Here is a 15,696-nt window from a genome sequence, read left to right as displayed (position 1 = left end):
ACCCGCGGGCAGCGACAGCGGGACCTGCCCCAGCCACGTCGGCCAGCCGGCTATATAAACCCGGGCTCGGATTCCCGGAGCTGCGACTGCAAGGGAGCAAAAACGGCACGAGCCAGGAGCGCTGCCGCTGGAACCCGCGGGGAAGGAGAGCGGAACTTTGTCCGAGGCCATTGAGCTGCCCAGGGGGAAGCGGGGAGACCCGGGCAGGAGAGAGGAAGGGAAGCACGCAGCAGGCTGGCCGCAGAGCTGAGCGCTAACCGGTGCGGCGAAGTGACCCTGCCCGCTGTCCCGCCCTGCCTCCTCACTCTTACACAGCGAGTAGGGGGATCCCTGCTGTGGGGGCTTGTCTCTCACCCCCGTTTCTTCCCAGCCGAGGACCTCGGCCACTCCCAGCAGGTCTCCGGGCGCTTGGCGGGTGGCCGCGATGGTGGAAGATAACGCAGACACCAGCTCCAGCTCTGGGGAGAAGAGCTGCGGGGGATGCCCAGACCAGCCGCAGCCTTACCCAAGCAGCCGGCAGCCGGAGGAGTGGGTGATGGAGAAATCGGTGCAGGGTCCCCCAGGGCAGCCCAGAGGCAGCCGCTTGATGGGAGGCAGCTACCCGCAGAAAAACGCCGAGATCCTGAGCAGCCAGTACGGCATCAACTTGTTCCTAGCCGGGCTGCTGCTCATGTTCGCCTGGGCTGTGCATGCGGTGGGCATCAGGAAGCAGGATCTGCTCTCCTATCTCATCACCATCATGCTCATCCAGCTGCTCTGGATGCTGTGGTACATCAGCAGGAGCTACTCCCAGAGGAGGCTGATCCAAGAGAAAGACACCCACGCAGGAGCCCGCTGGTTAAAGTGTAAGTCGCGGGTCCCACTTCCATTTACTGGCAGAGCCAAGGCCGCACTCTGGTTTCCCCTACGAGGATAGCCAAAAAAAAAAAAAAAAACCCACAAAAACCCGGCAACCTCCAGGGGGCTCAGCGCGTCTTTGGGCCAAATCCATGGTCTGTATACTTGCCCTGCCCTTGGCCATATAGTAGTGAAGGTCCCTATACTCAAGCAGAATGGAAATTTCTAGTCGATTCATTCCATGCAACCTGCAACTTGTCAGTCAGGTTACTATGAAAAGAGAAATTTCACTCTCAGAGGGTTCCTCTGAAATCCCCTAATTTCTACCTTTCCTACTAGAGCCAGAGATATGCTTGACACCAGTATATCTGAAGTTCCTTTTTATTCTGTTCATAATGATCATTTTCTTATTTTCTGTACAAAAAGAACAAAAACCAACTGATCCAAAAAAAATCAACTACATAGTTATATCTAGATATAGGAACAGATATAGATATAGATTATATGGATACCAATCATACAGGTGAACACACTAAAGATTGAAACTCCCCCCCCCACCCCCCCCCACACACTCTACTTACTTAAAACCTAGATACCAGGATGGCAGGCACATTGAAAATAGGATAGTTAGGTTAGATCAGGCAGTTATGTACCAGCCATTGCTTAGGTACACCCTTCACATAACACAAGAACCAGGAGTAACCCAATTAAATAAATAGGCAGCAGGTTTAAAACAAACAAGAGGAAATACTTCTTCAGCGGGCACATGGTCAACATGTGAAATTCATTGCCAGGGGATGTTATGAAGGCCAAAACTGTATTGTGGTCTGAAAAAGAATTAGATAAGTTCATGAAGAATAGGTCATCAGTGGCTATTAGCCAAGATGGCCATGGTTGGAAGAGAGGATATTGGGCTAGATGGACCCTTGGTCTGACCCAGCATGGCCATTCTTATGTTCTTAAGGTGCCATAAGCATTTATGGTGCTTTTCAGACAGACAAGAAGACAAAGACCCTTCCCCAAGGAGCTTGCAGCTTAGGATATGAACTATACTTACCATTCAGGTAGCACCTGTAGGCAAAAAAGGGAATTTCTGGGAAGTTCTGCAAGGCTTTTGCAGCAGCAATTATTTGCACAGTCATGTGCATATGGGATATAGGCCTTCAATGGTTTTATTTAATTGTGTATTGAATAGTGTGACAAAGTCACATTAGCTTAAAAGAATGTAGTGTTTCAGGTTGAAGGAAAAAAGCAAGGTCCTTAGCAGTAACCGTTGAGCTGTAGTTTGGAATTCCAGCTGGCAAGGCTTTTTTTATCAACAGTCTGTTTTTCTGCCTGTAGCACTGTAAATGGTAGACTGGAAACAGGGGTGAGTTAAATGCAATACAGAGGTTGCATAAACCACTGGGGCCAGAAAAATTTAAAAAAACAATATCTCAGGCTTTGATGGAAATAGAGAAAATTCTCTGAGCAGCAGCTAGTGACTATCACTTAGATGAAAAACACTAGGAAGTCTAAAATATGAACATTTGAAACAATAAGTAGTTGCTATTAAACTGTATTCTTTCTCAGCCCTACTGTTATACCTTCTTTAGTCTCTTATTGTCAGTATTAACAGTACTTGCAATTTGTATTGTTTTATTAAAACCGAAAGTTATACATCCGTTTTCTGCATAGTCACTTTGCTGAAAGTTTATACTATTAACATGGCATCACATGAATAGTTACTGCTTATTATCTACTATTTCCCATAATAATATGACATTCTTAGCCATAACTTGGTAGTTAAACAGTTTTACTTTAGTAGGAAAGATGGGTCAAATTCTTCTTGGGTGTCATTTGAATTATACCAGAATTGAATTTGGCTTGATTTTAGGCCAAGTTTTGCTACCTTTACTCACATTAAGTAGCACTTTACTCTTTGAGTAGTTCCATTAATTGAGGAGTAAGATACTAGTCAACATGAGTAAGGGTGGCAAAATCCTTTATCTTTTTGGCACATTTTTTCACTTGCCATGGAGGATATAATGAGTCATACAATCTCAGAAATAAAATATGTAAAAGAACTATTAGGTCATCTTAACCATTTCCCCTACCAATGCAGGATTGCTCTTTACAGTCTTCCACAATTTCCATTGGATGACTATTTCACAGTCTAATAAATTTCACAGTTGGAATTTTTTTTTCTGATATTCAGACCACATTTTCCTATCCTTTGTTATTGCTTGGACAATTCTAGACAATTCCTTTAACCAATGTTAGAAGAAAACATACCTGGATTTATTAACAAATGTCCAATCCTGCAATACTTAGTCTGGCAAGACTTGCATTACCTTCCTTTTCCAGAGTTACAACTCCATACTGATCTCCTGAAAAGTATCAATAATTGTGTAATAAAAATGATTAGCTAGTAGAACTGTTTATAAGTTTGAAAAAAAAAGAAATGTTTTGTCGTTGATTTATTGACTCCAAGACCAGAAGGGACCACTGTGACCATCTAGTCTGATCTCCTGTATAACACAGGCCATAGACCTTCTCCACAATAATTCCTAGAGCAGATCTTTTAGAAAAATGTCCAGTCTTGATTATAAAACTGTCAGTGATGAAGAATCCATCAGAGCCTTTGGTAAATTGTTATACTGGTTAATCACTCTCACCATTAATTACTCTCACCATTTTCATGATAATTTTCACACGTTTTCCTTGTTTTTTTGGCCAGCTCTGTTATCTAGTTTTTCAGAATGTGCCTCTTTGTTCTCATAGCATAAAGAAAATGTGCATGAATTAACTGGTAAGACTAGAAAAAAGACTGGTTAGTCTAGAAAATGTTAACATTTATCTAGATTACTTAGTTGGATTTAATTGTCCATCATTTTGATATCCAATAAATGACATATTTTATGTATTTTCTTTAGTCGGTGAATACCATGGTGAAAAACTGTAACTATGTTACCACTTATGGTTTACATTTTACCAGCATAAATGTTGGATGAGAATTACCAGACAAAAACATCTTTTTTTTTTTAGTTATGTATCTTTTTATATCCATTTCTAACTAGATCCTTTTGTGACTAAATATTGCCACTTTGAACCTTAGAGCAGTGTTCTTTCCCAATTTGTGTTGTATACAAAGCACATCTCCTTAAGTCTTAATGTAGTCAATGTTTCTATTGACTTCAGTGATTGTTTTGCTTCCATTAGGTTTATATGAGCATGCCCCCAAGTAATCATTTCCTCAAAGCTTAGCAAGAAATATGCATAAATAAAATCCTTTGCCTGACTTACTCCAGTATGGCATTTTCCTGTCTTGATCCCATGGTTAAAGAAGAGCCATAGGCACTATGCAAGAAAACAGTGAAGATCAATCAAATGAGGTGGACGTCTTATGAAAAAAAGGGAAAAACAAACAAATTGCTCCCATGAGCAAGTTTATCCTATTCTTTTCTCCAACATCACAAGTTATACCTAAATTATGGCCAGCCTAGTAACTTGGACTATGACCCTTAGCCTCAAATTTGAATGTTGGGCATTTTGTATATGTTATTGGTATATTGGCCTGAGACCTTGACTGTACTGCTTGTTGTTTGAACCAGCCCAAACAAAATATTTTTAATTTATGAGTCACAGACTCCCCTGAAGTCAATGACACAACTCTCATTGACTTCAATGGGAGCAAGTTTGAACCCATAGCATATTTAGAGAGAACCAAAGGAAGCATGTGTGCAGAAATACTCATTATGACATAAATCATGATTATGCTGGGGGAGGGGGGAAGTAAGTGTTTCTCCACTGACCATTTAGAATAATTGTCTAAAACAAATGAAATCTAGAATCCTCATTAAAGGAAATCCATGACTATGTGTAATACAAAGTTACATGGAAAGGAGTTACAATAAATATACAACAGCTGATTCATGCAAAAACAAGATATGTGCGTAGTGGAGGGGTCTGATCAGGAATCTAAGATATGATTATCTTTGCTTTTGTGTGTTTAAGCTGATTTTCTTTCTTTCTTTCTTTCTTTCTTTTCCTTAGTAATGCCTTAAACTCAGTTGAACTCTTCTCATAAGTAATGAAAAAGAGCTTGCAGAATCAGACACTAAGGCTGTGCATCCTTTTCACCAATGGCATTGCTTCACCATTTCACATCGTTTTAAATTATAAATACATGTGTACACCATTTAGTACTTAACTAAAGTGAGAAAAAATGGTGTATACATATATTTATAATATATAACAATTATATATTGGGGTTTGAGCCTACACCACTGAACTCAATGGAAGTTTTTCCACTGGGATCAGGATTAGGGTCTTAAATCATTTCCAATCACATACCAAGTCAGTTTATGTATAAGAATTTATTAAACAAGTACCACATAAGTTTTTCTCCAATGTAACATAAACTGTTGCTGCAGAAGGATCTTTTTTCCTGTACAGGAGATAATTGTATTAAAAAAGAAATAAATCCTCAAGGCATGTTGAATCCATTAGAAAAAATATCCAAATAGACTGATTTTTAAAATTGCATTTTTTTGGTAGTAGTTTCCTTGATATTTTTAGAAATTAGTCCTGCAAGTTATTTTAATAGAATTAACAATGCTAATTCCCTTTAGAACAATATTAATTCCTTGTAGAAGGAAACCTAAATGACTAATTGCTAACGCAGTCTAGAATCTACCACCTTACAGTACAATTTACTTGTGTACATAATGAAACATTATACAGTACGTGTAGTTAAACCTACGGCCCAATCCTGCAAACACTTTCATATGTGAGTAACATCACTCACATAATAACTAGTCCAACTGAACTCAATGGGAATAGTCACTTGAGTAAAATTACTCACACACACAGGTGTTTGCAGAGTGGGCCCTTAGTTTTTGAACTATAAAAGTGAAAAGTTGAGGCCAAATTCTCTGCTGGTGTAAGGTATATCCCTAGGGATTTTGTTCTTTGGTTTCTTTATATAGCGAGTATTTGTAAAATATGAAACAAAAAATACTAATGGAAATTAAATTCTTCAGGTTGCATTCTGTTCCCAAATCAATTTTTGTATATTGACAAAGAGCTAATGAATTGAATAAACCGTATTATTTAAAAAATGGCTGTAGCAATGTGATTAATGTATTTTTTTCCTCCACTGCACCTGATCTGGAGCTTTTTGTATATAATGTTGTTGTGGCTGTGTCAGTCCCAGGATATTAGAGAAACAAGGTGGGTAAGGTAATACCTTTTATTGGACCAACTTCTGGTGTAGTAAAAGATACTACCTCACCCACGTTGGACCTTCTTGTTCATTTGTAATGAACAGGTGAGTACACTGTAAATATGAATAATTCCAAAACAGCAACAATGACACTATATTTTTAAAATTTTTCATTCAAATAAATAGCTCATCTTTAGTAGGGTATCTAACATGTTGTTATAACAACCAAGGGTCTCCTTGGCTGACTTGTTAACTTTAATTTTTAGGGAACAAAATATATGTTACCCTAAAACAATAATTTCAGTGGAACATCTCATGTCAATGAGGTGAGCAGGATTTGGCCCTTTAAGGATCATATAAATACTGAATAAAGTCAACTCTTGTGATATCATTTACCATCTTTATATCACAATTCTCTTTGAGCAATAAGAAACAGGGACAAAGACACAGTGATCTAAATCCTGAGAGTCCTTAGCCAATTTTTGCCTGGTCTTTATTCAGCTAAAGTTAAGTTAAAGTCAATGGGAGTTTGTCTGAGTAAGGACTTAGGAAAAAAATTGAATAAAGGTCTCAGAGTCTGGCTTAGTAATTTTATCTCCCGTTGTGTCTTGTTGCTTAATTATGCTGGTACAATAAGGTTCAATAGCAACATAGCTGTATCTTATCATATAGCTTTCCAAAATGAGTTCCCATTTAAATCTTTGAAGTGAAAGACATTGGAGTTATACTAAAAAAAGCAGTAAAGGAAACATTTAAAAAAAACCTTTTAAAACGTTATATAAAAATTTAAACAAATGTTTATTTATTTACGTATGTTAAAGTAATGGATCTCAGGATGAAGTCTAAAATTTTAGTGTATTTGTAAAAAGAAAAGCATACAGTTTTTGGTCTCTGACTTATAGTGGTTCAGTATAACCTTCTGAACAATTGAGATGGCATACCAAGTGATTGTATTACTGCTCAGTGTCGGACTCTTGGGTCAGGAGACTGTAACATTATTGTTCGGCTCTGTGAGCGGTATAGTTTGCTGTGTAGCTATATAGTGCATTAATTCATTTGACTGTATAACTGGCTCTGTGCTACAGTTACTTGAGGCTCTGATCCAGAAAGATGCTGAGCAGCTTCGACAAGATGCTGAATGCCCTCAATTCCTTGGGAAATGTAAGGTTGGTCCCTACATACTGCATGAGCTATTCATGAATTGTGGTTACGCTTAAGTCATGGATTGTGAAGGAGCTTTCATGAATTACAGAGCTTTATTGCACAGAGTAAACTAATCTTATGACCATTTACTTATTTTACTGATTAGTAGGGATAACCTTTTCAAAACATGAATTTTCATTTATTAATATAGATTCTCTGAAGACCGGTTAACTGTATATTAACATTTTCTAATATTTGTTTTGTCTTAGGTGGGATTACATTATTTGCAGTGATTACTTTAATTCTGGACTCTTTTAAAATTGGATACTTTATTGGATTTTCAAACTGTTTATCAGCAACTGAAGGCATTTTTCCTGTCACACATGCAATGCATACGCTTTTACAGGTAAAAGCAACCAGTTTTAGCTTATTATGTCTGTTTTTCTCACCAAGCATAACTTTTGTCTGTTCCTCTTGCTCTGTTTTTGCTAAATTAGTTTCTAAAAATATTAGGAAATAAGTTGTTAAAGGCTAAAAACTTTTTGTGTGTGCATACCCCTTTCGGCATGCAAACTGGGATTTGAGCATGCAGGTCGAGCAGTTGAGCAAAAAGTTACCCAATTTGTATCCAAAAATGCCTGTTCGTATCTGAAAATGAACTAGCTCCTCACACATAGAGACGTATGTATAAATGTTTCACATGGATAAAAAGGTCTCCTAAAAATTTGGTCCCACATTTGGAATGACATACCTTTTTGTAGCTCAAGTTAGGCACATAGTTGTCATAATTTTTTTTTATATGAAATGAGACAAATACATTTCACTGTTGCTTCTGCACAGGAACTTGTCATACTGGTTCAGTCCATCGATCCATCTAGTCTGGTGTCCTGCGGCTGGTAGTAATGAATAACTGATTCTTCAAAGGAAGGCAAAACCCCTACATAATGTACTTATGTAGTTGTGCAATGCTTGTTCGTCTGAGGAAATTCCTTCCCGAAACAAGTAAATGATGGGTTTTCACCCTGAAGCATGTTCTTTGATTACGCACATCACTGTGTGCATAGCAGCAAACATAGCCAATAAGGAGTGTACAATTATCCAGTCGTATTCTAAGTCCAGCCATTTGTCTCCATGTCATCATGTGGCAATGAATTCCACACTTGATTATATGTTGCATAAAAAAGTGTTTCCTTTTCTATTATTTAAAACTAACAGACAACCCCCTAGTTATTATGTAATAGGTCAAAAGGGAGAGACTGATGAGATTTCACAATAGTCTCCATAATGTTTAATACCTGAATCAAGATCCTCTTGCAGTTTCTCCATCCCAGATAGTGAGCCAGATTATGCACCTGCATGAGGGCCAGGCACAGTGTGTGGTTGCGGGAGACCCAACTAGCTTCCATTCCCTTGCACAACCAGCTCTGAAGCGGAATTTCAATTCCAATTCCATGTGCAATGCAGAGCTGGACAGAGGAAGGGAAAAATAAAAAACATTGATCACTGATGCTAGTGAGGTCACTTAATGCACTTCCAGAAGGTGCATAGATAACCTGGCGATGGGTGCAGTATAAGAACTGTGCCAGAAAATCGGGATTTGATTCAAAACTTTCATAAAGTTTGGAAGCCTTTTGATCCAGTGTTTTGGTTTAGTCCCTTTTTAAATTTGGCAAATGTTTCACCGAACAGATGGACAAATGTGGTAGGACTGTGATCTTCTGGTTAGGTGGCTGGAGATCAGAATTCTCAGTTTTGCCAATGAAATGCTGTGTAGACTTACGCCTACATTTTCAAAAGTGTCCACTAATTTTGAGTTCCTTAAATCAGAGGTGCTGAACATGCACAATTCTAGCTGAAGTCAATGGGAGCTGCAGAAAATCAGGCCCTAGATATCTCAAGTTTGGCACCAAAAATTGAGGTGCCCAGAATGAATGGACATTTGTGAAAATTTGAGCCTTAATTTATTGTTAATTATAAAACCATTTAATGTGTTTTGGACATCTCAGAACTCCATTTCGCTGGGACCATTAGCAGACATGCAATGTTGTTTTCAAAGGTTCTGTGGAGAAGAGAGAACCATTTTTAGATAAGGGAAGGGCATTAGATCTAATATACTTGGACTTCAGTAATGCATTTAACTTGATGCCACATGGGAACTTATTCCTGAAATTGGAGAAGATGAGGCTCAGTACAAGGTAGTGAATTATAAGGTGGATAAAAGTGCGAAAACAATGGGTTGTGCTGAAAGGTGAATTATTGGACTAGAGGTAGGTTACTAGTGGACTTCCTCAAAGATAAGTCTTGGGATCAATCTAATTCAATTATTTTATTAGTGATTTTGGCACAAAAAGTAGGCATCTGCTAGTGAAATTTGCTGATGATATAAAGTTTTGAGTCATCATCATACAGAGGAGGATCGGAATATTATACAGGAAGATCTGCATGAGTGATGACCGGAGTAATACAAATGGGATGAAATTCAAAGTACTAAGTGCAAAGTCATGCACTTAGTATCTAATACATTTTTTTGCCATAAGCTAGGGGCTCATCAGCTGGAAGAAACAGAGTGGGATAAAAACCTGGTTGTGTCGGTCTATCACAAGATGACAATGAATCATCACCATGATGTGACTACAAAAAAGACAAATGTGATCCTAGGATGTATCAGGTGATGCATTTCCAGTAGAGATAGAGAAGTATTAATGCCATTGTACAGGCACTGGTAAGAACTCCTTTGGAATACCGTGTACAGTTCTGGTCACCAATATTCAAGAAAGATAAATACCAACTAGAACAAGTGTAGAAAAGCACTACTATGAATTGCCCTGCTCTGTTCACTCTCTCTGAAACATCTGGATATAGCCACTGTTGGAAAACAAAACACTGGTCTAAATGGACGATTGGTCTGACTCAGTATGACCATTTTTCTGTTCTTATGATGATCAGGGGCATGGAAGACCTATCTTATGAGAGGAGACTGGAAGATGTTGGTATTTGACTGGTAATTTGACTGGCAATGACTGCTTTTTATAAGTACATTGGTGGGTAAACACCAGGGAGGGTGTAAAAGCAGCAAAGAGTCCTGTGGCACCTTATAGACTAACAGAAGTATTTGAGCATGAGCTTTCTTGGGTGAATATCTACTTCGTCGGATGCATGTATTCACCCATGAAAGCTCAAGCTCCAATACATCTATTAGTCTATAAGGTGCCACAGGGCTCTTTGCTGCTTTTATAGATCCAGACTAATACGGCTAGCCCTCTGATACTTGACACCAGGGAGGGTGAAGAGCTATTTAAGCTAAAGGACAATATTGGTGCAAGAACAAATGGGTACATACTGGTTAGGAACAAATTCAGGCTGGAAATTAGAAGGTTTCTACCCAGCAGAGTAATGAGGTTCTGAACAGCCTCCCAATAGGACTTTTGGGGCCAAACAATTTAATTAAATTTAAGCAAGGGCTAGACAAATTTATGAATGTGGTTGTATGACGGGATTACTTGTGGTGATAGGGGCAAGCCCTGGGGCTCACTTCAAGTCTGATGTTCCTAAAATCTCATGCTTCAGGGTTTCAGCCAACCATCTGCAGGGATCAGGAAGGGATTCTCCTCTTCCCACCTCAAGCCCCTCACTTATTCTGGGTTGGTTTTTTTATTTGTTTTTTATCTCCTTGCTTGCCACAGCTGGAGATGGGACATTGGATGCAATGGGCCAGAGCTGTGAGGTGGCACTGTGCACTATCCCGCTCAGTTTCTGGGCTGGCTGGGATCAGCTCAGGTATGATCAGGGTCCCCAACATCACATGATCACCAGCCATTTGTGGCGCCAGGAAGAAATTTTCTTCCAGGTCAGATTGACAGTGACCATGGGGGTATTTCCCTGCCATTGCAGGGGCCTCGGGCACTGATGCACTTCAGTCTCTCCTGTTCTCTGCCTGTGGCAAATAATAGTGTAGATTCCTGTGGCCTGTAATACTGTGGTCTAATTTTGGTTGTTGGGTTGAAGGTGTGAGTGTTGGTTGCTTGTGATATGCAGATGGTTAGACTAGAAGATCTGGTCTTCCCTTTTGGCCTTAAACTCTGTGATTCTGTGCCTGACCTCTTTTCAAGCACTTCCCCTATTGTCAAACTTCAATATTCTGGGAACCTAACTGTGATTGATGTCTCCAGATTCCATTCCAATATGTTCCTCATTCATTCCACTAGGCTGCATCAATAGGGAACTAAATCCTGAAGTCTCACTCCATTATCCTTCCACAACCTCAGTATCATCTGATTCTTCTTTTTTTCCCCCCTATTCCCACCTCTCAGAGCCAGTCTCCAGTGATATGCTCTGCCTCTTTAATATCCCCCCAAACTGATCTTCCTACGCAATCTTGGCTGCTACAACCTTTGTACCTGCTGTGGTTGTCTCTCAGATTGATTACTACCAACCTTCTCTCCTGCTTTCTGTAAGTCACTTCTCCTCCCTGCAGGCTAGTCACAGAACCCCTTCACCTTTAATCCCTTCATTGACCTATCTCTTACCTCATCATTCTCAACATTCTCAGCCTCACCTGGATCTGCATAAATCTCACTGCTGCCTACATCTCTGATCTCACTTCTTACGTTCACTTCCTACATTCCTCTCATTCTCCTCTTCTTCCTGCTCCTTTCCATTTCCTTCTTTTGGCTTTGTGCCTTTGCTCATGCAGCCACTTTATTCATGGACCATGACTTGTTCACTTGGAGCCCTCATTGTGCTCTCCTTCATGGCTCTCCTAAAATCTCACATCTCCCAGGAATTCTTCCTACCTTGTTCCCCTCCCCAGTGATCTCTCATCTGAACTGTTATCTCATAACTAGTCTCGTGTGTTGTTGTTGTCTATTTTAGACTTTAAGTTCCTTGGGGCAGGGGATTCGTCTCCCTTGATCAGGCTATAAAGCCCAATGTAAATGTACTGGCCCATACCTTTTAAATTAATAATACTGGTTGCTAATTGACAGGTGCTGCAAGATTAAAGCCCTTTATTAATTAGAAGCTTAGTTGGCAGCCTCAACCAAGAAACACACTGATGTATGGGTTGGGAACCAGTACAAACCTCTTGCCCATCAAAATGCTCCGCTCAGAGAAGGATAGACACACATAGCAGCACTGCTACTATTGCAGTTGCAATATCTGTCTTGTGGACAGAGACTTTATATTTCTGTGCTGTCAGTCTGGTACTTTCCTTCACATTTTTCACCACTACATGAAAAATAAAAGTCTTTCCAAGCTACAGAAATTCCAAGTATGGGATATATTTTGGATGAGACATATTTAGTGAAGTTTCTACTGTAATCTATTCCACTGTCTTGTGTGTATGAGTGGTGTTAGGTTTCCAAGTGGGAGACAAGTTCTAAGTGAATGGCACAGGGGGCCGGCCAAGGGTTATTGCAGATCAATTGAGCCTGATGGCAATGGATCTGCACCAATTTATACCAGTAGAGAATCTGGCCATCAGTATTTTCTTGTATATCCACCTTCATTGTTAATACTTACAAATATAGTGACATTTACCCAAATGAACTGATTTCATTTTATCTGTATTTCCATTTAGGTGTATTTTCTTTGGTGTCATGCCAAGGATATTATCCAGTCTTTCAAAACACTTGAAAGGTAAAATGAATATGATTTACCTTTAGAACATTACTTCTAGTTTGTATGTATGTTGTTTTAACATGAACTGTATAATCACATAAAAATGCAGATAGTGAAAATTTTTGGAGTCTGATTCTACTTTTACTTATATTTGTGTAAATTGGGCACAATTCCGTTTACTGGCATAAGTGAGAGGGTGAATCATTTTTTAATTTATATTTTCAATGTAGACAGTGTTTATACTTCTTTAACAAAAATAGTTAAAGAATATGCATAATTTCCCCACTAATTAAATCATGTGACGTAACTGCTACAGCATAGTAACTTTTCATCTCTGGAGTTCCACGTACCTTTCTCATAGTAAGGAAATATGACCTGTATGTCTGATGTTTAACTTATTTAGCTGTCTGAAGGGTTATTGGCATCAGTCACTGTGTGCAGTAGCTTTCATTCAATGAGACATGTTTGACAACATCTTAAACTGTTATGGAGGAATGCCTTTTTTGGACCAGATATGGATGTGCAAATATACTGTAGGTCAAATTCTGTTCTGAGGTACTCCCATATAGCTCCCATTGAAGTCAGAGGGATTAGTGCACACATCCGACGGCAGATCTTGGCATCTACAGTGTGATTTACATATCCCATTAATCAGAAACACTAAATACACTCAGATGATCTTGAAAAAGAAGACTATATTCACTAGCCCAGAATTTGGAAGACCTGGATTCAATTCTCAGTTCTACCATAGACTTCCTAAGTGACTTTGGGCTACTCATGTAGTCTCTCTCTAACTCAGTTCCCCATCTGTACAATGGAATTAATACCTCACAGGGCTGTTATGAGGATAAATATATTAGAGATTGTGAGTTGCTCAGATACTATGCTAATGGAGACCAGATAAGTGCCTAAGGTAGATAGTATAAAGTCATAGATACAAAGACTATACCCATATCTTTATTCACAAAATACATATAGAACAGACAGCAGCAATTAAAACTTTCCTACCTGGCTCCCTAAAAGTTGGCCTGATTTCTAGGAATAATGGGTCCCTGTATTGATTTTGCTTGGAGTTATGGGAGTTCAGCACCTCTGTAAATTAGGCTCAGTGTGTCTGAACTCCGGCTTGGAAGGAACAACACCAGTAGTGCTGGTAGCAGTCTCCTCTCTGCTTGCAGAAGTGTCAGCTGTGCTACAGACAGAGGATGGAGTCACCATCTGATTTTACATTGCAGGCAAACTGAACCAATGATCATGAGAAAAATGTTTTTATACCCCATCCCCAAGTTCCTGAGCTGTCCAGTTACCTTACAATTACCTTAAAAAAATCCATTCTTCTTTTAGGGTCCAATCCTAAAAAGCTGCTATTAATTTTAGTGGGAGTTTTGCCTGCATAAGGCTTATGTGCACTCAGAAAATGTTAGACACACAGTCAAGTAGGAAGGAAGGATTGAACCTTTAGTGTCAACTCCTGCTTTCCCCACCCCATCCTTTTTGGCTTTCTCCTTCTTTAAGGCTCCAGTGGGGCCTCTGATGTGGGAATACAGAGCATCATCCTCTATATCTTAGTGATAGCTCTTTTTATTTTTAATTAAATAGATAGAAATGTCAAACTATGTAGTATCTATGAAAATACTTCTTAAAACTATGTCTGCAAAGGTGGGCAGCATTCCAGTAGAGACAAAATTAAACCATGTTTGAAAAGTAATAAAAAATATAGTCAACACCATTGAGAAAGGGGAAGAAATCAGCAAAAAGACTTACTGTGGCCAGGGATAAAATGTTCAAAAGTGCCTAAGTGACTTAGAAACCTAAGTCCGATGGACATAGGTACATTTGAAAATTTTATCTGAGATCTTCATGTGGCATCACTGACTTCAGTGGACCCTCCATCCCTAAATGTCAGATCTCTAGCAAGAATAAAAAAGAATGCCCATTCTACTGTCATCATGCTTGGTATTGTACAATGATGAAGTACCACAGATGTAAGTCAACAAGTTTATCTGGTGATGCCTGACAAAGGTGGATGGAAAGTGAGCTAAGTTGTCAGGATCAATAGGTAATGATCAACAGCTCAAGGTCTATTAGGCAGCTGGTATCAAGTGGAGTGTCCCAGGGGTCGGTCCTGGGGCCGGTTTTGTTCAACATCTTTATTAATGATCTGGACGATGGTATAGATTGCACCCTCAGCAAGTTCGTGGATGACACTAAGTTGGGGGGCAGAGGTAGATATGCTGGAGGGTAGGGATAGGGTCCAGAGTGACCTAGACAAACTGGAGGACTGGGCCAAAAGAATTCTGATGTGGTTCAACAAGGACAAGTGCAGAGTCCTGTAGTTAGGATGGAAGAATCCCATGTACCGCTACAAGCTTGGGATCGACTGGCTAAGCAGTAGTTCTGCAAAAAAGGACCTGGTAATTGCAGTGGATGAGAAGCTGGATATGAGTCAGCAGTGTGCCCTTGTTGTCAAGAAAGCCAACGGCATATTGGGCTGCATTAGTAGGAGCATTGCCAGCATATCGAGGGAAGTGATTATTCCCCTCTATTCAGCACTAGTGAGGCCATACTTGGAGTATTGGGTCCCAGTTTTGGTCCCCCCACTACAGAAGGGATGTGAACAAATTGGAGAGTCCAGTGGAGGGCAGTGAAAATGATTAGGGAGCTGGGGCACATGACTTATGAGGAGAGGCTGAGGGAACTTGGCTTATTTAGTCTGCAGAATAGAAGAGTGAGGAGAGATTTGATAGCAGCCTTCAACTACCTGATGGGGGGTTCGAAAGAGGATGGACCTAAGCTGTTCTTAGTGTGGCAGATAACAGAACAAGAAGCAATGGTCTCAAGTTGCAGTGGGGGAGGTTTAGGTTGGATATTAGGAAAGACTTTTTCACTAG

General features: G+C 39.7%; 1 protein-coding gene across 1 annotated transcript in view; it reads left to right on the top strand.

Annotated features, from left to right (window-relative positions):
• The first annotated feature begins 424 nt into the window (after positions 1 to 424).
• Positions 425 to 15,696, top strand: part of OTOP1 (otopetrin 1) — a 38,121-nt gene continuing 22,849 nt past the window's right edge. The window contains exons 1-3 of the mRNA XM_032775787.2: positions 425 to 845; positions 7,456 to 7,592; positions 12,765 to 12,823. Coding sequence (XP_032631678.1) covers positions 425 to 845; positions 7,456 to 7,592; positions 12,765 to 12,823 — 617 coding nt within the window. The remainder of the gene's footprint in view (positions 846 to 7,455; positions 7,593 to 12,764; positions 12,824 to 15,696) is intronic.

This window comes from Chelonoidis abingdonii, chromosome 5 (genome assembly GCF_003597395.2).
Source record: "Chelonoidis abingdonii isolate Lonesome George chromosome 5, CheloAbing_2.0, whole genome shotgun sequence".
NCBI classification, from domain to species: domain Eukaryota; kingdom Metazoa; phylum Chordata; order Testudines; family Testudinidae; genus Chelonoidis; species Chelonoidis abingdonii.
This window is presented reverse-complemented; position numbering and strand designations above follow the sequence as displayed.